This window comes from Pituophis catenifer, unplaced genomic scaffold (genome assembly GCF_029215685.1).
Source record: "Pituophis catenifer annectens isolate HBS135680 unplaced genomic scaffold, rPitCat1.0.hap2 SCAF_11, whole genome shotgun sequence".
In the NCBI taxonomy this organism is placed as follows: domain Eukaryota; kingdom Metazoa; phylum Chordata; class Lepidosauria; order Squamata; family Colubridae; genus Pituophis; species Pituophis catenifer.
The window spans coordinates 5,494,888-5,513,269 of NW_027256891.1; the positions used below are offsets into that span (position 1 = coordinate 5,494,888).

Below are 18,382 nucleotides of genomic sequence, written 5' to 3' on the forward strand. Positions count from 1 at the left end.
AGGTAAGTGGAACCCACTACTGGATATCATTCATGTACTGGAGATACCTCACTCCATGCCATGGAATGATCTCTCCAGTAGCTTCATGCAGATGTTGCCCAGGAAAAGGATCAAACTCTGAAGACAAAGAGCTTAGCCTTTCTATCCCCACACCTGGAACTGGCCATTCAGCAAGGAGAACCACCATAACATACCTCTTCCTCCTTCTACCTCTTGCAACCACCACAGGAGACTGCCATGGTGAATGGTACTGAAAGTAGCCAAGAGATCTAGCAAGTGTGGGGATCCTGATGATATTTCCTATTTTAGTAAAGACATCTGGCAGAGACATCTGCCAGAAAACCACCAAAGTCAGAGAGCTCCAAGGACCCCACAGTTCAACCCTGAGCTACAAATATTCTTTAGATTTAGAGAGACCTAGTAAGATCAGTCACTACTCTCTCCCAGACCAGAAGAACCAGTCTTCCACTACCCTAGGCCCATCAGAGGTGATCTACAAGAGCAAGAAATGCAATTTCCATTGATGCTAAACAGGTGACTGTCAAACAGTTGAACCTCACACATTTATTCAAAATTCAGCTCATCTCTTAATTTGTTGAAATGGCCTAATTTGGAGGAGTGACTGTCTCCTATTCACAAATGTCCTTTAAATTAAAAAAAGCACATTATTCAGTCCTTATGCCATTTTGCAATGTCTTTACTTAAATATCATCACTGATATAAAGGATGAAATTTGTGCTCATTTGCCTTGGGAGTAAAACATAAATAATAATGAAAATTTGACCCATGAAGATGAGGTTTCACTGTATCGCAAAAACCTGAAGAGAGGGAATTTCAGGCTTTGCGTCCATGAACTTTCCAGCCATTCTTCATCAAAGGGGCTTCTAAACATTTCAACACAAAAAGCTGAGCTGCAATCCATCCAGTTACACCATATCTTCTGACTTGGACATTAACACTTTTAATTGTAAAATTAACCCACTGTATTCTTCTACACAATTCATCAAACCATACAATGGCCAAACAGCCTGGATGTCCACAACATGTAAAGCCAAAATTCAGTCCAACTAACCTTAGCATGCTGAATAAGTGTATCTCCTTCAACCTAGTCTGGTTTAGCATATTGTATGAACACCTTACCTAAATTGTTCGGTTCACCCATACCCACATAAGAGACTTCTTATAAGCCACATTCCAGTAAGGAGAACCAAAGGATTCTTCCTATGGTGGAAGAGGCAAGTAGAAAACATAACATGGTCAGTTCATTAAACATGTTTCTATGCCTTGCAACCCATGGGCAGAGTCTTTCACTCCAGGAGTGCCCTCATATGAACCCTTAAGAAATCCTGAAGAAAGTCCTCCAGGATAAACCTTCCTCAATTGTATGAGAGGAGAAGGTATCTGAGACACCCAGCAGCTAGAGATTATGGGACCTGCTATCGTGTTTATAAAAATTATCCTCTGAACTTCCTGAACATCCATATAAATCAGCTTCAATGAAGGAATTACCAAGGAACCACCAACAGCACTCCCACCAACACTGACAGAGCAAGTTACTTGTATATAAACAGAGAGCAAATCCCATTCCCTTCTAGCACTGATAATGTGACCTAGTTGGGTAATAAAATGTCTGCAAGAAAACAAGCAAGCTCAGAGAGCACCAAGAATTCCACAGTGTTCCCCCCTCTCCCAGTCCCTTCTAGCGTTGATATTAATTAGTTGGGTAATGAAATGATTACAAGAAAACCATCAGACTCAGAATACCAAAGACCCCACAAATCACCCTGATTCAGATTTTGGGGGGAGGACTTGGTCAAGACGAATCACTAATAATATCTGTGGAGATCACCATTTTTCACCCTATCTTCAAGGAAAGGAATTAACTTGAAGATAGGCAAGACTTATGGTGATAGTTCAGCATCAGTCCTGGATAATTATATAATCTCATTTATATATCAAACATTCTTCACCCTTTAAATAAAAAAAAGTACTTGGCTTTGGAAACAACTTGCCACCTGGAACACTTTGGTCTAAATGGTTTCAAAAAAAAAAATGTACTTTCTAAATCTAATTTTGCTGCATACTGGAACAGGGAAGTAACCATCAAAAGCTTAATAACAGCTGGATGATACTCAGTTCTGTGCAGCCATTACCAGATGAGTGAATAATTATTGCTAAAAATTAAAGGGAGCAATCTGCTCAAACCTCTGCACAATCATGGTTCAGATCAGGGCCTTGCTTGATTTCATGGAGGTAGCCCTAGTTGAGGCCTTCAATTGAAGAAACCAAATGCAATCTTTATTCTGGTCATAGACCAGCATAGCGTAAAGACATTAAAAGTTGGATGTGACATCTTATTAAACATGTAATTTGTATATTTTTGTAGGCTAAAACATATGAAGAACATAACAGAAATTGAGTACAACCCTAATAAAAAGAAGGACTAAGGGTGACATGATAACAGTCTTCCAATATTTGAGGGGCTCGTACAGGTCCAGCTATTTTCCAAAGAACCAAAAGACAAGACAAGAAACAATGGTTGGAAACTAACCAAAGAGAGAAGCAATCTAGAACTAAGGAGAAATTTCCTAATGGTGAGAGCAATCAACCAGTGAAACAGCTTGCCTCCAGAAGTTGTGGGTGCTCTATCACTGGAGGTTTTCAGAAAGAGACTGGGCAACCATTTGTCTAAGATTGTAAAGGGTCACTTGCTCAAGCAGGTGGTTGGACTAGAAGACCTCTGAGGTCCCTTCCAACTCTATTATTCTATGTTCTAGAAATTAAAATGCCATCTTGGTACCTTTTGTCCAAGTTATCTTTCTAAATTTGAGGTGGTGCATATGGATTCTAGCCACTGACCTATAGTTCATTCTCAAGGCAGGTTTTCTTTGGCAACTAGTTTGCTAGTTGCCAAACTAAAGCCGAAAGTCGGGAGGATGAATGGATCAACTTTGTATCTTGAGCATTTGCCATGTGCATTTCAGGCTTAAACCAAACATTTCTAGCTTTCTATATTCTCATTAAGCTTGATACAAAGACTGAAGAAAATATCTGAGAACTTCAGAGGAATAACGAAAGATTTACTAGACGATGCCAAATTTCCAGTTCTGCATCCCACTCCTTTGAAGTGAACAAATCTAAACTGATCAGTGAAAAGATTAAGACAAGGATTACTTCTAGATTTTGGATGTTTCCACTTGGGTTCTGATCAACTTTACGAGAAAAAAAATACCAGTGACATGGAGTGCAAACAGAAAAAAATGGACTTTTGCAAAAAATCCCAGCCATGACACTCACTTGCTTTGTACAAAATGTAAAAGTAGAATGCCCAAATGAATACAGGTAGTCCTCAACTTACAACCATTCATTGAGTGACCATTTGAAGTTACAACAGCACTGAAAAAAGTGACACGATCAGTTTTGACACTTATGATTATTGCAGCATCCCTATGGTCATGTGATCAGAATTTTGGACAGAGATGACTGCTGGTTTAAAAAAGGGGTCGAAGAGGCCATCTAGGTCAAAACTGAACGACCCTCTCTCAAAAGAGGGGGAGGGATACAACATCATCTATCTCCTGTGTCTACAACATAGTCCTTTCCACTGTTCCAAGAAGGCTCCCCACCCATTTGCACTATTCAGGTGACCCTGAGGACACAGATAAACCTCCAGGTGGCCTCAAGTACTCTCTAAAACAATGCAAATGACCAGCAGTCTGGAAAAAGTATAAATCCTTCCATTCCCCACCACTCAGATAGAGCTGAAGAAGCTTCTTGGATGAGAAATGAAATGTCTTCAAAGAAAAACAAAAAAGTCCAATCGTCTCAAAAAAAAAAAAGCACTTAGCGACTGTCTTGCTTAGCAACAGAAATTTTTGGTTCAGTTGTGGTCATAAACTGAGGTCTATTTATATATTCCTACTGAACATATTCCAGAATGTGCCAGAAACGATGCTCAAAAATGAAAACTGTTGTGATCAACATTACGTTAGTGATAACAGGGGTAAAAGCATGGCCTTCAAAACCCATCTGACTAGACAAACCTACAAAATTGGAAAACTGGAACAGAATTAGGTTATAAACCCAGCAATATTAATGTAATGGTGGTGGTAGGAAATGTTTCTAGAAAGTACCAAAACAAATTCTCACCGAAAAAGACTATCTTGCCCTCATGTGGAGGCATTTAAGATGTCGAAACCATGAATATTCTCTCCCCAAGAAGGAAAGCAGGGCTTTACTTTTTTTTAAAAAAAAAAAAAAACAGTCTCTGAGAAGAAATAATTTTGGTTTGGTGGTTTTGTTTTGTTTTTCAAGCATGCACCCCACATTTCCTGCCCCTTGGCAATATGCTTTGGTCTTCTTTGCCAGGGTGCTGCTGTTATTGTTGTTTCATCCATGCTGGAAGCAAAGGCAACTTTGCAATTTGTAGAGCATGTGTGCAAATAAAATGATGGCTTTGAGTAAATTGCACATTGCCCTCTCAACTATTTTCCTTCCCCTTCTCCCTCACAGCATGGTTTTCCCTTCCTCAAAATTGGCTAATATGGTTGCAAAGAGAAAAACCCGGACTAATCACTGTGGGTGTTCATGCAAGCCCAAAGCCCTGAATCTTTTCCAGGATTTCGGAGACAAGAGAGCTTGAAAACCTTATTAAAAATAAAACAGGCATTAACCTATCGTGGTTAACCTTTAATGCAAAGGCAGGGCTATGCCACAGATGGAAGATAAGGGCAGAAGGGGAGATTTCCAGCAGAGGAAGTGAAAAAGAGGGAAAGGACATGTGTTCTCCAACTGGCAGATCTATACATGTGGTCAGACAACTATCCTTGAAAGCTGAATCACTCTGGAGTTGCACAAGCTGCACAATCCAGTTGTGACTTGAAGCCGATCATGGCTCATCCATCAGAGTGAAAAACATCCCATTCTGGAAGTTATACAAGTTGTCCTTGGCTTATGACCATTCGCTTAGCAACTGTTCCAAGTTACAATGGTGTTGGAAAAATGACTCATGACCAGTCCTCGCACTTACAACTGTCACAGGTTCCTATAATCACACAATAGTGATTTGGGCACTTGGCAATTGGTATGTATCTATGACATATGCAGCACCTTGGATCACATGTGGTCTCAGCATTTTGCAGGCAATCCCAGCCGTGACACCCACCTGCTTTGTCCAATATGAAATTGTTGACTTCTGACAAGCAAAGTCAATGGGGGAAGCCAAATTTACTTAACTACGGTGGCAAAAAAGGTGTAACTTCAGACACAATCCCATGATGACTCATTTAATGACCACATGGTTTAGCGACAGAGGTACTAATCCCAGTTGTGGTACTAAATCGAGGATTACCTGTATATTCAGCAAAATCTGCTACCCTTAGGTAAACAGAGAAGCAAAAGACCAGGGATGTAAATACAAGTTTTTAAAACAAAATTGAGGGTCAAAACATGTATAGACCTTAGCCTTGCGAGGGCAATTTTATTTACAGAATAATTTCTTTTATTTATTTAATAATTTCTTTTATTTAGAAGCATTCTAGGTTCCTCAGATCAGAGCCAGGTTCATAACAATGTCTGAGGAGGAGAGAAGTGCTCTAAAAATGGAAGAACAGGATGTTTCTGACCATATGTTGAATCTTCTGCTCTTGGCTCCAGCAGTATAAGCCTGGCCATGCTGCTCTAATTACAAAAGAAGAAGTCAGAAATGGTCCTCCCTCAACCCAGAATTTCTCTTTGTCCATTTCCCACCTCTCCTGCGGATGGTCAAGCCAGACCTTGCATTTTAAGGAAGGTCCTCTTGGGAGGTCTACTTTATAAATGCCAAGCTGGCCGGCCAGCCAATAAATAAATAAATAAAAGAAAACCCAGCAAGCTTGTCCCAAAGAAAACTAAAACCGTGCCTTATTTGCACAAAGAATTTTCTTTCCAAAATCAAATATGTCACGGATTAAAAACCCTGCATTCGCTACTACAGGGAAGAAGGTGGGCAGTTAATTCAAGATTAAATGGCCATTATGTCCCATGTGCAACCCGGGAGTAGAATGTCCATGTTTCTCACCAAATGGAAGAATCAGGGGCACAGTTCCTCTGTAAATCGGTGTCCCCCTCCTCACTGATTTGTCATAGTTCCTTCAAAGAAACGCACAAGCATTGGCAGATAATTTCCAGTGCAAGAGTTTCTCCTCCTGGTTTATGACTCTCTTTGCAAACTGGCACAATCTGGAGCTCAGCTTTGGGGGGGAAAACCCAGCTCCCCTTCTTCCTGAGTCTTCCTTCATGCCAATTCAGCCACACGAAGCCTACTTCCTAAATTTGCAATCCTGCAGAGTGTTTTCTTCCAAAGACTGCACAGCCTTAAAGGGAGCTTCTGAGCATATTGATGCACACAGCTCAGGGAAAACCACAGCTAGTCTTGTCCCCTTTTAAGTCTCAAAAGGAGAAAATATCTGAGAAAGGCATTTTCTCATTTTGGGCAAGGCGCTGAAACTCAGCCTGCTGTAGGTAAGCACAGGGTGAATCAGACACGTAAACGTTTTTCCAGGATACGAATGGCCTGTTCCAAAACTCCAATCCAAACCAGCTGAGGTAATTTTAAAACTGCCAGTTCTCCTTGAAAGAAAGAAGCTACCCCTCATACATTATTTGGCAATGAATCTCTGGAGTTATTTCCATTCCTGGTTCCCAAATGCCTGAGTTCAAAACAGGGCAAAACAAAAAAATCCCTTCAAGTGATTAAAAAAAACGAGAAAGGGACCAATCAGACTCTCTTAATTCCCCAGCGGTTTTCAGAATTCCAGGCAAACTCGGTTTGGATCCTACAGCTTGAAGCTCTGCAACATTTCTCCAAAGTCAACTGTAAAGGCTTCAATAGGATTAATCCCTTAAGTGATGCTGCATTCATTGGTGGAGGGAAAAAGTTATAAATTTTGTTGCCAGGTTATTCCATTCCAACCAGGTTTTACTCCAAAGCAGGGATGCAAATTCCTTGGGAGTCTAATCACACTTGGCCAAATAAAGGTTTCAATTAATTCAATTCAAATATCAAACACAACACAAATGAAACCATGATTTGGGGAAATGAAGCAGTTAGAAACCTGCATTCCTGCCTTTTTCTCTTCTTTCCTTGCCTTTCTTCTTTAGTGATATTCACACTGTCTTTTCCCAAACAAGGAACTCAGGCTACTACTATATTTGATGTGAAGGGATAATGGGGCTGCCTTCCTCCACTTCCCCCTCCCTCTTCTCTGCCCAGAAGGGAGTTTTCCTTTCTTCTAGATATATGCAGGAATTGGCAGTTAGTAATTATCACGATAATAATTTATGACATTCCCTTCCAAGATCCACCATGATGGTTGAAAGCAGAACCAGCTGCTCTTTGCAAAAAAAAAAAAACCCTCAATATGTTTTTTTCCCCCAGAAAGCACCCATGGACCCCATGGGGTTTACCCGATGGAAGAAGACCAGAGCTGCAAAGAAACACCAGCACTTCCTCGCACTCACTTCATTAAGGTGCACATCAAAACTCTGCTCGTGATCTCATTTCCATCACAATACTCGCTCAACAGCCTCTCTCATTTTCTTATGATTATTTTTTTAAAAAGAACATGCCAAAATGCAAGATTCCTTCCTCCAAAACTATGTATATACAGTAAGTGGGATTTCAGCTTAATTTAACAATTTGGAAATAATTGAGCTAATGCTCTTCTTTCATTCCACCTTGTAAAGGATTTTCAAAGCTTAAATAAACAAGACTGACTCGGAATGAAACTATATATAGGAAATGCAACTGCTAGCTCAACAATACACTCTCTTGAAAAGCCATTATTTAGAGGAAGTGGCTTAGTACAGATCCAGTCTTAAAAACACCTAATATGAATTCAAATTCTTTATGACGAATGCTCTGTAAATCACCTCACACCTCTTGAATTCAATAATGCAGTTTGGGACTACAATTCAGCACACATTAATCAAGAAGTAACCACTGGATATCATGGTGTTTCTTTTGAGCAAATGTGCAAAGGATTATATAACTGAAAAATAGTATAATCACTAGAAGGAGAAAGTCTCTGTTCAACACAAACAAGGAAAGCAAGATATCCATTACAGCAGAAGCTCATGTTCCCCAAAAGAAAAGAAAAGAAAGCAGAGGAGAAGGGGAAAAAACCCACAACATGGGTGCCAAGATAAAGTCTGAAAGCCAAGGTTTGAGAGAGACCCATAAAGAATAAAAAACATTTGCCGGTGATTAGTTATCTAAGAGATAAAATTGTTCCTCTTCCCCAAGGAGAAGTTAGGTACCAGGGAAGATTCACCCAAAGAACAAGTCTTCTTCCAATGTTTCTAAGACCATCTATATTTAGGCAACAGCAAATAAATTACTACAGCTCCAGAAACAGGGCAGCATTTCCCTGGAAAGGAGCGCTTGACAAAAAGCCAAATGGATCCATTCTGGCTGAGGCTGGCCACCGAACGTGATACCATCTCACTAGGGTTCAATAGTGGACATTGTCCAAAGGCAGGACGCCCATCAGATAGTCCTGATGCTTCACTGCCCACTCCAACCCCAGTGAAAAAGTGAAGGAAATCTCCCCCCCTTCCTCTCACAATGGAGAAAATTGCTTTAGGCCACCAACCCCTAAAGCTGTTACAAGGTAGCCCCTCAAAAAAAAAAAAAAAAAAAAAAGGCCAGCAACAACCCCCAACAAGTAAGCAATTATTGAGTTATTCTACTTAAGGGATCCTTACATTGGCTGATCAGGAGAACTCACCCTTCTATTCCATTCCCCTTGCACAATCAAGATTTGTGAATGGAATACACTGAATTCCACTCCTGTCCACCCCACTATTTTCAAACCCAAAGCATCATGAGCAAGCCAACCCCTCCTACCACCACTTTTCCCTCCCCTATCACCCCCGAGATCTGCCTCCCTCCCAGGGAGCTGCACCCACAAGGCAAGCAGAATCAGACCTGAGAAGCACCTCCAAGCAAGCAAGCATGCTGTGTTCACCCACCGCATGGAAAGAACAGAAATATCTCCTCCTCCCTTGAATCCAGCACCCCTTACATTGGGCAAATAATGAAAAGGCAAAGGAGGAGGTTGGGTGGGGAGACAGGAACAGACAAAAGCCATCCACGGTGGCTGCTACCCCTTAAAATAAATGTCACTGGATAAAGAAGACTTACATTGATTTGGGGCAATTTTCCTGCTGTCATTATACACAGCAGTTGGGCTGTATACTGAAGACCAGATCCAAAGAGAAATCAAAGGACATCCTGAACAGAGAGAGAAGAACGTAGGGACAGCCAGAATGCGGCTTTTAAGACCCTTAAGAGGAAAGCGTCTCTCTTAGCTTCCAATGGACCGACTCTCCTCCCCCCCAACACGCATGCACACAACCACACACACACACACACACACACACACACACACACACACAGCCCTTGCAGGCAGAAAGAGTAGGACATTGTGAAGCCAGCTCTCTACTCACTGCCTGAAACGGGGGATCAGCAGCAAATCCTCGCCGGTTCTGCTTCTCCTCCTTGGCAGCAGAGTGTTTTCATTATCTAGCCTTTAATTCCAGGACAGTAAACACCAGACCAAAATATTGTGGAGATTTCCCATCACTACCACCCCTCGGCATGTGAAATTCAAAACCTAGCTGGTGAGATGGAGGAGGAGGAAGAGGAGGAGGAGAAGAAGGAGGGGGAGGATGCCTAAGAAAAGACCGGTCAGGACAGGAATGAGTGATCCAGGATAGCAATAAGAATAAAAAATAGAATTAAAAGAGCAAGGAGTGTCATCTACCCCATCTTTTGAAAAGAGGCAGCTTCAAGCACACCATCTGCGGATTTTGCATCTGGGTTTTGCACCAATGATGCAGAAATGGGGAAATGTGACAGGTTACTTTCCTTTCCCTGAAGAACCCGGAGAACTGGGGAGGAAGCAAAATGTGGTTCTGTGATCTATAAAGGGACCAAGAGTTTAAAAACACTGGACTGCAGCTAAGGAGAAATGAATTCCTCCTTTCCCCCTCCCCCTCTCCTTTCCCCCCATAAGCCACACAGTGATACAGGAGTTGCTATGATACACTCAACAGCCTCCTGCTTGGAAATGGCAGCCAATAATTTTAAGGCTGCTTTAAGGAGGCACTCAGGCATTGACGGGTTCCAGCTGCAACACGCAGGCAGCCTTAGTTATTAGCCCAGCTCTTCATCTCTTGCATTACTGTTATCGGAAGGAAATCTCTGCCAATTCATCATCAGGTTCTGCGTAGGGACTCAGCCCACTCTTCCCTTCCACAGCCCCTCCACCTCTGACCTAACTCAGGCAACATGTACAACCTGGGAGAACAGCTGGGGAGGGGAGAGAATACTGGGGTTCTGGATTTATCCAAACTGTGCCAAAGAGCAAATGTCCTATTTTGGAGCCCTTTCCAGGGCCAGAAAGCAAAAACTGAAGTCTGCAGGAGAATTCAGGGAAGATTTGAGATCCAACCACCTTAAGGGTTAATTTTCAGGGTTGTGTTTCCCTGCTGCAAAGAGAAGGCAACCAAATCTAGCTCCTTTGGCTTGTAGCTTACATTTGGACCACCAAAGATTTACTTTTCCAATTCCAAATGACTAGGTTCAGTCTTCAGGAGCTCCTCTATCTTTACAGATGGCTTTTAACCACCTGTGATTTGACATACGCCAGCACCTCCTTTAAGGAAGCCTCATTAACTTCAGGGATTCTTTCTTTAGGCCAAGGTGAGGATTTGGAATCTGTTGAGACAGGATGCTGTGCAAAGCTCTCCATAAAGTTTCATCCACCTTCAGAGTATTCTGCTGTTATTATTAGCCCTAATAGTTAGAAGATGAATACAGAGCTACATCTGTCATTGTGAAAGCCAAACTCTAGTACATCACCTGTTTTTTTGACCATTGTGGCTTTGGGGCTCCTCTAAAACTCAGGTTAAAATTTACAACAGGAGGTGGCAGTTTGCAACAATGCAGAAGCTTTAGAATTTCAATTCCCATGTTCCTTTGCCGCTGGTCCTGCTGACTGAGGGTGATGGAGGTCAGGAGCCAAAGCGCAGGAAGGCTGCAAGCTGTTTTCCTCACATCAACATTCCTTGACCCAATTAAGACTCTAGCTTTCTTCATTTCTGCTTCGTCTCATGTTAACACCCTGGCTTTCCATTTGCATGCAATTTAACAACATGTGTAAACCCTGACATTTTGGATATTTGAGCTGCATAAAGGGTAGGACAAGGAGGGGGAGAGAGAGAGCGCGTGAGAGAGAGCTTTATAGAAGTGTCCCTCCTGAAGCGAGGAAATTCTGGAAATTGATACAAAAATGGATCCAAGAAATAATAGAGGAGGATATTGCCTTTATACCAGAAATCTATCTCCTGGGAGTTCTGAAACGAGCATATGGGAAGAAGAAGAAATATCTAATTGTCCACATCGTCACAGCTGCGAGAATCTGTTATGCACAATATTGGAAGGAGAAAAGTTGTCCAACTGAGGAGCACATAGTTAACAAAATATTGGAATGCGCAGAAATGTGTAGATTAACACATGTACTAAATGAGAAGGAAGATTCTGAGTTTTATACGGTATGGGATTTGTGGTATAGGTGGTTGGGAAATAAATGCAAAAGTTAACTACTAAGGGGGACAATGCTTAACTATTAACTTAACTTATGTACTATTATATTATAATTTGTAACATATTAATTTCATAAATATTTTATGTCTTAATTGTAAATCATCTATATAACTGATTAGTTACCATATTTATAAGCATATAGTATGACTACACGTTGCCAAACCGAAAAGGTTGAATTGTAATATTTTTGTCTATTCAATAAAATTAAAAAAAAAGAAGAAGAAGAACTGTCCCTCACACAATCCTCAAATTACAACTGTAATTGAGCCCAATATTTCTGTTGCTCAGTGAGTTTTGCCCCAGTTTACGATCTTTCTGGCACAGTTGTTAAAAAAATCATTGCAGTTGTTAAGTTAGTAACATGCTTGTTAAGTGAATCTGGCTTCCCCATTGACTTTGCTTGTCAGAAGGTCGCAAAATGGGATTGCACGACCCTGGGATATTGCCATTGTCATAGGTATGAACCAGTTCCCAAGCATCCGAATCTTGGACATATGGCCATGAGGATGCTACAATAGTCATAACTGTGAAAAATGATCATAAGTCACTTTTTTAAGTGACATAACTTTGAACGGTCGCTAAATGAACTGTTGTAAGTCAAGGACTACCTGTATCATAGAACATATCTTACTCTCAAGCAAGAGAAGCAGCATGCCTGCCTGTAACCATCAGCTAATCTGCATCTCTAATTTAACATACCTAAAATTGTCCGATTTTGCTAAAATGCATCGCACACAATCCTCCTTCCAAAGGGCTCCCTGAGATGTAAAAAAAATGACAGAATGCTACACACACACTCACATACACACAGAAACACACTTACTTACATGATGAATTGCCCACCAACATGATGCTGATGGTAGCACTGATTCATCACCAAGCACAACCCTAAAACAATATTTTTGGGCAAACACGTTCAGCACTAATATTATGGACAGCAGTAACATTCTGAGATGTCTTTCCTTCTTCCAACTCCTTCACAGTTCTGACCAAATCTCCATTGATCCAAGATCAAAAGAAGAAACATAACCAACTTTTTTCCTAAAAAGAGAAGTCTGAATCTAAAGATCTCCTTCTCATCTCCTAAGGTCAGGCTAATTTGTCTAATTTGCCATTTGTCTGAAATGGTATATGGTCCCCTGTTTGTGCAGGGGGTTGAACTAGAAGATCTCCAAGGTCCCTTCCAACTCTGTCATTCTATGTTAAATTCTATGTCTATATTAATAAATATGGGGGCAAGAAGTGGGAGATAGTATGTAGATTTTTTTTAAGGTCTACAAGAACCCCAAGTCCTTGGCAATTCAAACTGTACCTTCTATTACAATATAATAGTTGTCAAGTCCTCAAGCAATCATTGTTATTATCAACAGCATCCAGCCATAGACAGATTGGTGATTCACATCTCTTTAGGCACACAGCTTCTAACTTCCTTCTGGCTCTAACAGCTTAAGACATTTATCAGTTTTTTATCTATTTCCAAACATCCCTTATTTGAAATTGCAGAAAATTCCGGTGTTCACCATCACCTTCCCAACACAAAAGAAAGAAGAAAAGTTGGAAATTGAAGTAACCACTTCAAAATTTATGAAAAATTTATGGAAATGAAAATTTAAAACATTTATTTAAAACCTCCTCTTCCATTTGCGCCCACTACTAAACACAGTTTAATAATTTGTACTTTAAACTTTGGCAATTGTTACTAGCTTGTATTTAAACCCTTTAAAACTCATCTTCCAGATGCTAAAATCTACCCTGCTCTGTGTTATATTGTCTACAGGGAAGCCATTCCTGGTTGTATCTTGTTAGACTTATATTTATGGCAGCCCTCATAATTTATGGCAGCAAAAGCATAATTTGGAAATGATTGCTCTGCAGCAACACCAGGGAGATATTTTTAAAATATTTCAAAAGGAAAAGACAACAGTACCCCAAATTAGAGGAGAGGCACACCACCCAAAGTAATGCCTTCACTGCAACCCTCGTGGTTTTCCTGTGCACCCCTGCTACTCTAAACTCTTTGACATGAGGAATATATTTCTCCTTTTTGGACCACTTTTAACAGAAAAATTAGTGGGCATCTTTTATCTGGTGACATGCAATTCATCTTTTGCCTATCTGGTAAGATGCAATTCGAGACTTCTGTTCTGAATGAAATCAGTGTCAATTAAAGTCAGCCCTTTACTTTTAGGTTACTTTTGCAACTGGTCAAGATTTTCATCTTACTCCCTCCCCCCCTTTTTTTATTTTAAAAATGATGTTTTTTTCTACTTATCTGTGAAGGTGGAAACTTGCAACAGCAGGTGGTTGCATTTTCAGCCTGTTGAGGCTGAGTAGCATGGAAGGATGTTGGTAGATTGAGGATTCAAGTCACGCTGTCAAGGCAACAGAATCAACAACATACACACACTTACACAAACACACACACCACTTTGCTAATGCCCAGTCCCTCAGTTGTGGCTCAAGCTGTTCACCATTTTCCCTTTCCTTTAGCATCTCTCAGGCCAACAGATACCCAGTGCAAGCTCTTGTAGCCTGAAGACACTTTTTTGGAAATACTATAAGGAACAGCTCCTCTTAAGCCCCAAAAGATCAGCAAACTGGATATTCAATATACACACATATATAGTTACTTATCTACATAAGTACTGTGCTTTTACATCATTTAGATGATAGATAGATGGATGGATAGACAGATGATAGAGACAGACAGACAGACAGACAATCTATGAAAATGATTTTATGTAAAAGAATAGTACTTAAACTCTCCCTTATGTATGCCATATATGTGTATACACAACATCCATACACACACACACAATCTAAAACTGATCCTGCCTAAAAGAGAATATAAAGGAAGCCAGCCGCTTTCCTACAAGCCACTTAACTCGACTACTGAATCCCCTCGTTTTTTAGACTCCGCCTCCTAAACCCGACCGAAAGATAACTAGAGGGGTTGTTTTCACCCAACGGGATAACCGCAACCCTCCCTTAGCCAAGGCAACCCAAGCTTAGCAATGAGCGCAAAGGCAGTTCCCGGCAGCTCAGCCGGTCTGCATGCAGCACGTGCGCACGTCCCTCCGGAGCTGTGTGTGCATGCACGCTCCCGTGTACTATGCAGACATGCATGCACGCCCGGCGGAGTTTGCAACGGGGGAAGGAGGCTCCAGATCCCCGAAGGCGAGGCGGAGGACGGCGGAGCCCTCCAGCCCCCGACCCCTCGCGACCCCCACCCGTCCGGCCCGAGGGGGGACCCGGCGGAGGCGAGGCGAGCGAGGCAGAAGTTACCAACGTCATAAGCTCACAGCGAGGCCATGTTGAATCGCGCGGCTGCTCCGAGCCCCCTCCGCGAAGCGAGGCCCCGCCGCGGCGGGCCCAGGAGGCTCCCCCTCGCCGGCGGGCGGCGGGCTGGCTCTCGGGGCGGCCGGAGTCAGGGGACGGTGGCGGCTGATGCCGGGGGGGCTGCCGCCTCCAGCCCGCGGAGGAGCGGGGGGCCCCTGGCTGGCTGGCTGGCTGGCTTCAGCGAGTGCCCAGGAAGAACATGAGGATCACGTTGACCAGCAGCAGCAGCACGATGACGGAGAAGACCACCACCGTCTGGACGTCCAGGGTCATGGTGCAGTGCAAGACGCTGTAGTGCTCCAGGTGCGGCGGGGCGGGCAGGCCGGGCGCTGTCAACCGCTGCTCGGCCAGACTGTCCATACAGCCACCATGCTCGACGGCAGCCGGCTGCGAAGAAATGGCCCGCGGCTCTCGCCTCCGCCGCCGCCGCCGCCGCCGTGGGGGGAGGCAGGCAAGGGGGGGCTGCCGCCGCCGCCGAGGGAGGCAGGGAGGGGGCGACCGGCGCGCGCCCGGGGCTCGGGAGGGAGCCGCGGGGGCCGGCGGGCGGACGCGCGCGCGCGCTCCCTGCCTCGCGTGGATTCGAAGTCGCCGCCGCCGCCGCCGGGCCAAGTCCAGCCAAGGCGGGGAGCGCGCGGGAGGAGCGCGCGCCGGGCAGGGAAGCGGCCGCCAGTCCCGCGCTCCCCGGGTGGGTCTTCGCCTTCGCGGACGCTGCTGCCTCCGCGCTCTTGGTCGGGACGGATCCCTTTGGCGAGCCCTCGGGAGGAAACGGTCCGCTCAAAGGCGACCGTACGAGGGGGGGGGGAGGAAAAGAGAAGCGGCTCCCCTCCTTGTTTCTTTCCTAGCTTTTCATTTCCAAATCAACCAAGCCATAAACATCTGGCCTGCACCATTTAGACTGCACCTGTCGTCTTATGAGACTACTCTGCTGACCATTCAGTATGTCCATCCCGCCATCTAAAATCTGTCCTCTATCTATCTATCTATCTATCTATCTATCTATCTATCTATCTATCTATCTACTTACCTAGCTACCTATCTATCTATCTCACTTGTCTATCATTTATCATATATATCTACCTATCCATCTATATATATCTAGCTATCATCTGTCTTTCTATATCTGTCATCTATCTATCTATTTAATCTAATCTAATCTAATCTATCATCTCCCCTAGAAAAAACTAGGCTCAGAACCAGAAGATGCTATTTTTCTATCCACAGGATATTTCTACCAGGGAAAAACTTTCAGTCATATGACCCTCATGTGAAGTGACAAAACTGCTTCAACTGAGAAGAGACCCATATGGATAGCTGTGAAAGAGCTGGAAGTCACTCATTAGCTTACTCTCTAGCACAGATGATGTTACCTCGTTGGGTAATGAAACGTCTGAAAGAAAACAATCAAGCTCAGAGAGCAACCAGGAGCTCTCATTTCAACCGTGAGCTACAAATATTCGCTTCTATTAGTCACTCATTTGTATGTTGGAATAGTGTGACATCTGTGATGTGCCACAGTTGAAACAAAGGCTGCCATCATTAGTAGCCATGTCCATGTCAACCTCAGGATTCTCATGTCACCGGACATTGCCTTTAGAAAGAAAAGTGCCTTAAATAACCATAGTTAAAACACACAGAGGCGTCTTGTCACCTAATATATATCTCTGGACTACCAAAATAAGAGGCCCCCATAGACATTTCAAGCTACTTCTAGGACAGGGATGTCAAATTGAAGGTCCAGGGGCCAGTCCGGCCCAGGGGTGCTTAGATCTGGCCTGCAGAGCCGCTCTGGAAACAGCAAAGGACGGGCCCATGGTACCTCTGCCAGCAAAAACGGAGCTCGGGAAGGCTGCCCTCCAGAGCTCCATTTTCACTGGCAGAGGGTTGCAGGAGGCCGTCCTGCCCGAAAACTGAGCTTGAGAGCCCATTTTCACTGGCAGAGTGCTCAGCCCACCACAGGTGCCCCCAACATGAATGACGTCGAGCTGGCCACGCCCCCTGACTATGCCCCCCCTCACAAAGTCAAACACAACCCTGATGCGTCCCTCAATGAAATTCAGTTTGACACCACTGTTCTAGGAAAACAAAAAGATCTACAGTGCCACATGATTCAGAAAAATGAATCTTCACAACTTTCAAACCATCTTGTTTGTCCAATGTTTCTTTTTGTGTGTTCTAAAATTGAGTCCACCGTGCTGTTTGCCCTCATGCCAACAACAACTAACTTCCCTTCACAACTTGTATTAAGCCATTAATTACAGTCTACAGTGCATAATGTTGGGTTTGCACAAGACATGAAGCAAGAAACCACTAAACCCAAATACACTGCTTTGGAATATAAATCTCATTATGGAATCATAGGGTTGGAATGGAGCTAGGACTTCTGGCTGTCCACCACCCTGTCCACGACAGGAGTCCTCAGAACATCCCAGATAAGTGGCTACTTTTGCTAAAAACTGCGCACAATGATGGAAGCCCCTGTGATTCCAGTAGGCAGAAATGTCCACAGGTAGGACATTTCTGGTTATTCCATGCTTGGATCTGTAATTTCCACCCATGGTCCTCTATTTAGAAATTATGGAGGATAAATTTATGGCAGAACCTTCTTTGTGGCAGACCTTCTTTGTGGCAGACTTTCAGATCTTGGAATATTGGTATCAAATCTCCTATCACATCTTCCAATATTGGAGGTTCTTAAGAAGAGATTGGACAACCACGGCTAAACCCATGGGGGGGAGTCTGATCGGGCGGGGGGGCACGGTTTAGAGGGTGCGGGATTGGAGGTCGAAGAGGGGGCTAGAGTTTGTACCAATGAGGATTTTTCCATCAGTACTGTGGGTGGGAGGGGCAGATATGGCGGGAGCAGGGGGCCGTATCCTGTTGTGGGGGCACGCCCCCGCTGTTTGCGAGTGGTTGCATGCCCCGGCCCCCAATGCTCTTCTCATTCCCCGGGTTGTGCAGGCCCTCAAGCCCCGGGCCTTCGGTTGATGTTGTGCAACGCCAGGTCCGTGGTAAATTAAACCCCCCTCATTTGTGATCTGGTTCAGGAGGGGTGTGTGGACCTGGTGGGTAATATGGAGACCTGGTTGGGCCAGGAGAGGGGGTTCCCGTCGTTGAGATGTGCCCACCGGGTTTCTACGCATTCCATCAGCCGAGGTCCTGGGGGGGCGGGGGGGGCAGTTCTTGTAAAGGAAGGACTTGTTCCAAGGGAGGCCACTATACCTTAGATAGCCGGTTGTGAGTCCCTCCTTGTGAAGTGGGGACATGGGAGGCAGGTGGACTTGCTGATTATGTACCTGGCTCCCTGCCATGTGTTGGCTGCCCTGCCCGAGCTGCTCAACGTGATTGCCGAGGTGGCAGTGGAGACCCCCAGGCTTATGGTCATGGGAGACTTCA

At 43.8% G+C, this 18,382-nt stretch overlaps 2 protein-coding genes across 2 annotated transcripts in view; both read right to left on the reverse strand.

Moving 5' to 3' along the window:
- The window catches only part of ARHGEF9 (Cdc42 guanine nucleotide exchange factor 9), a 154,680-nt gene extending 139,722 nt beyond the window's left edge, over positions 1-14,958 (reverse strand). The window contains exon 1 of the mRNA XM_070951729.1: positions 14,953-14,958. The gene's annotated coding sequence lies outside the window, so the exon portion shown is untranslated. The remainder of the gene's footprint in view (positions 1-14,952) is intronic.
- A 208-nt stretch (positions 14,959-15,166) lies between these two features.
- On the reverse strand, positions 15,167-15,349 carry LOC139322608 (uncharacterized). Its single transcript, XM_070951757.1, has one exon. It carries the CDS (start codon positions 15,347-15,349, stop codon positions 15,167-15,169), a length of 183 nt encoding a protein of 60 aa, XP_070807858.1.
- Positions 15,350-18,382: the final 3,033 nt, after the last annotated feature.

Excerpts from the sequence above, each read along its gene's own strand:
- LOC139322608 (XM_070951757.1), bottom strand. The coding sequence starts at position 15,349 with ATGGACAGTCTGGCCGAGCAGCGGTTGACAGCGCCCGGCCTGCCCGCC.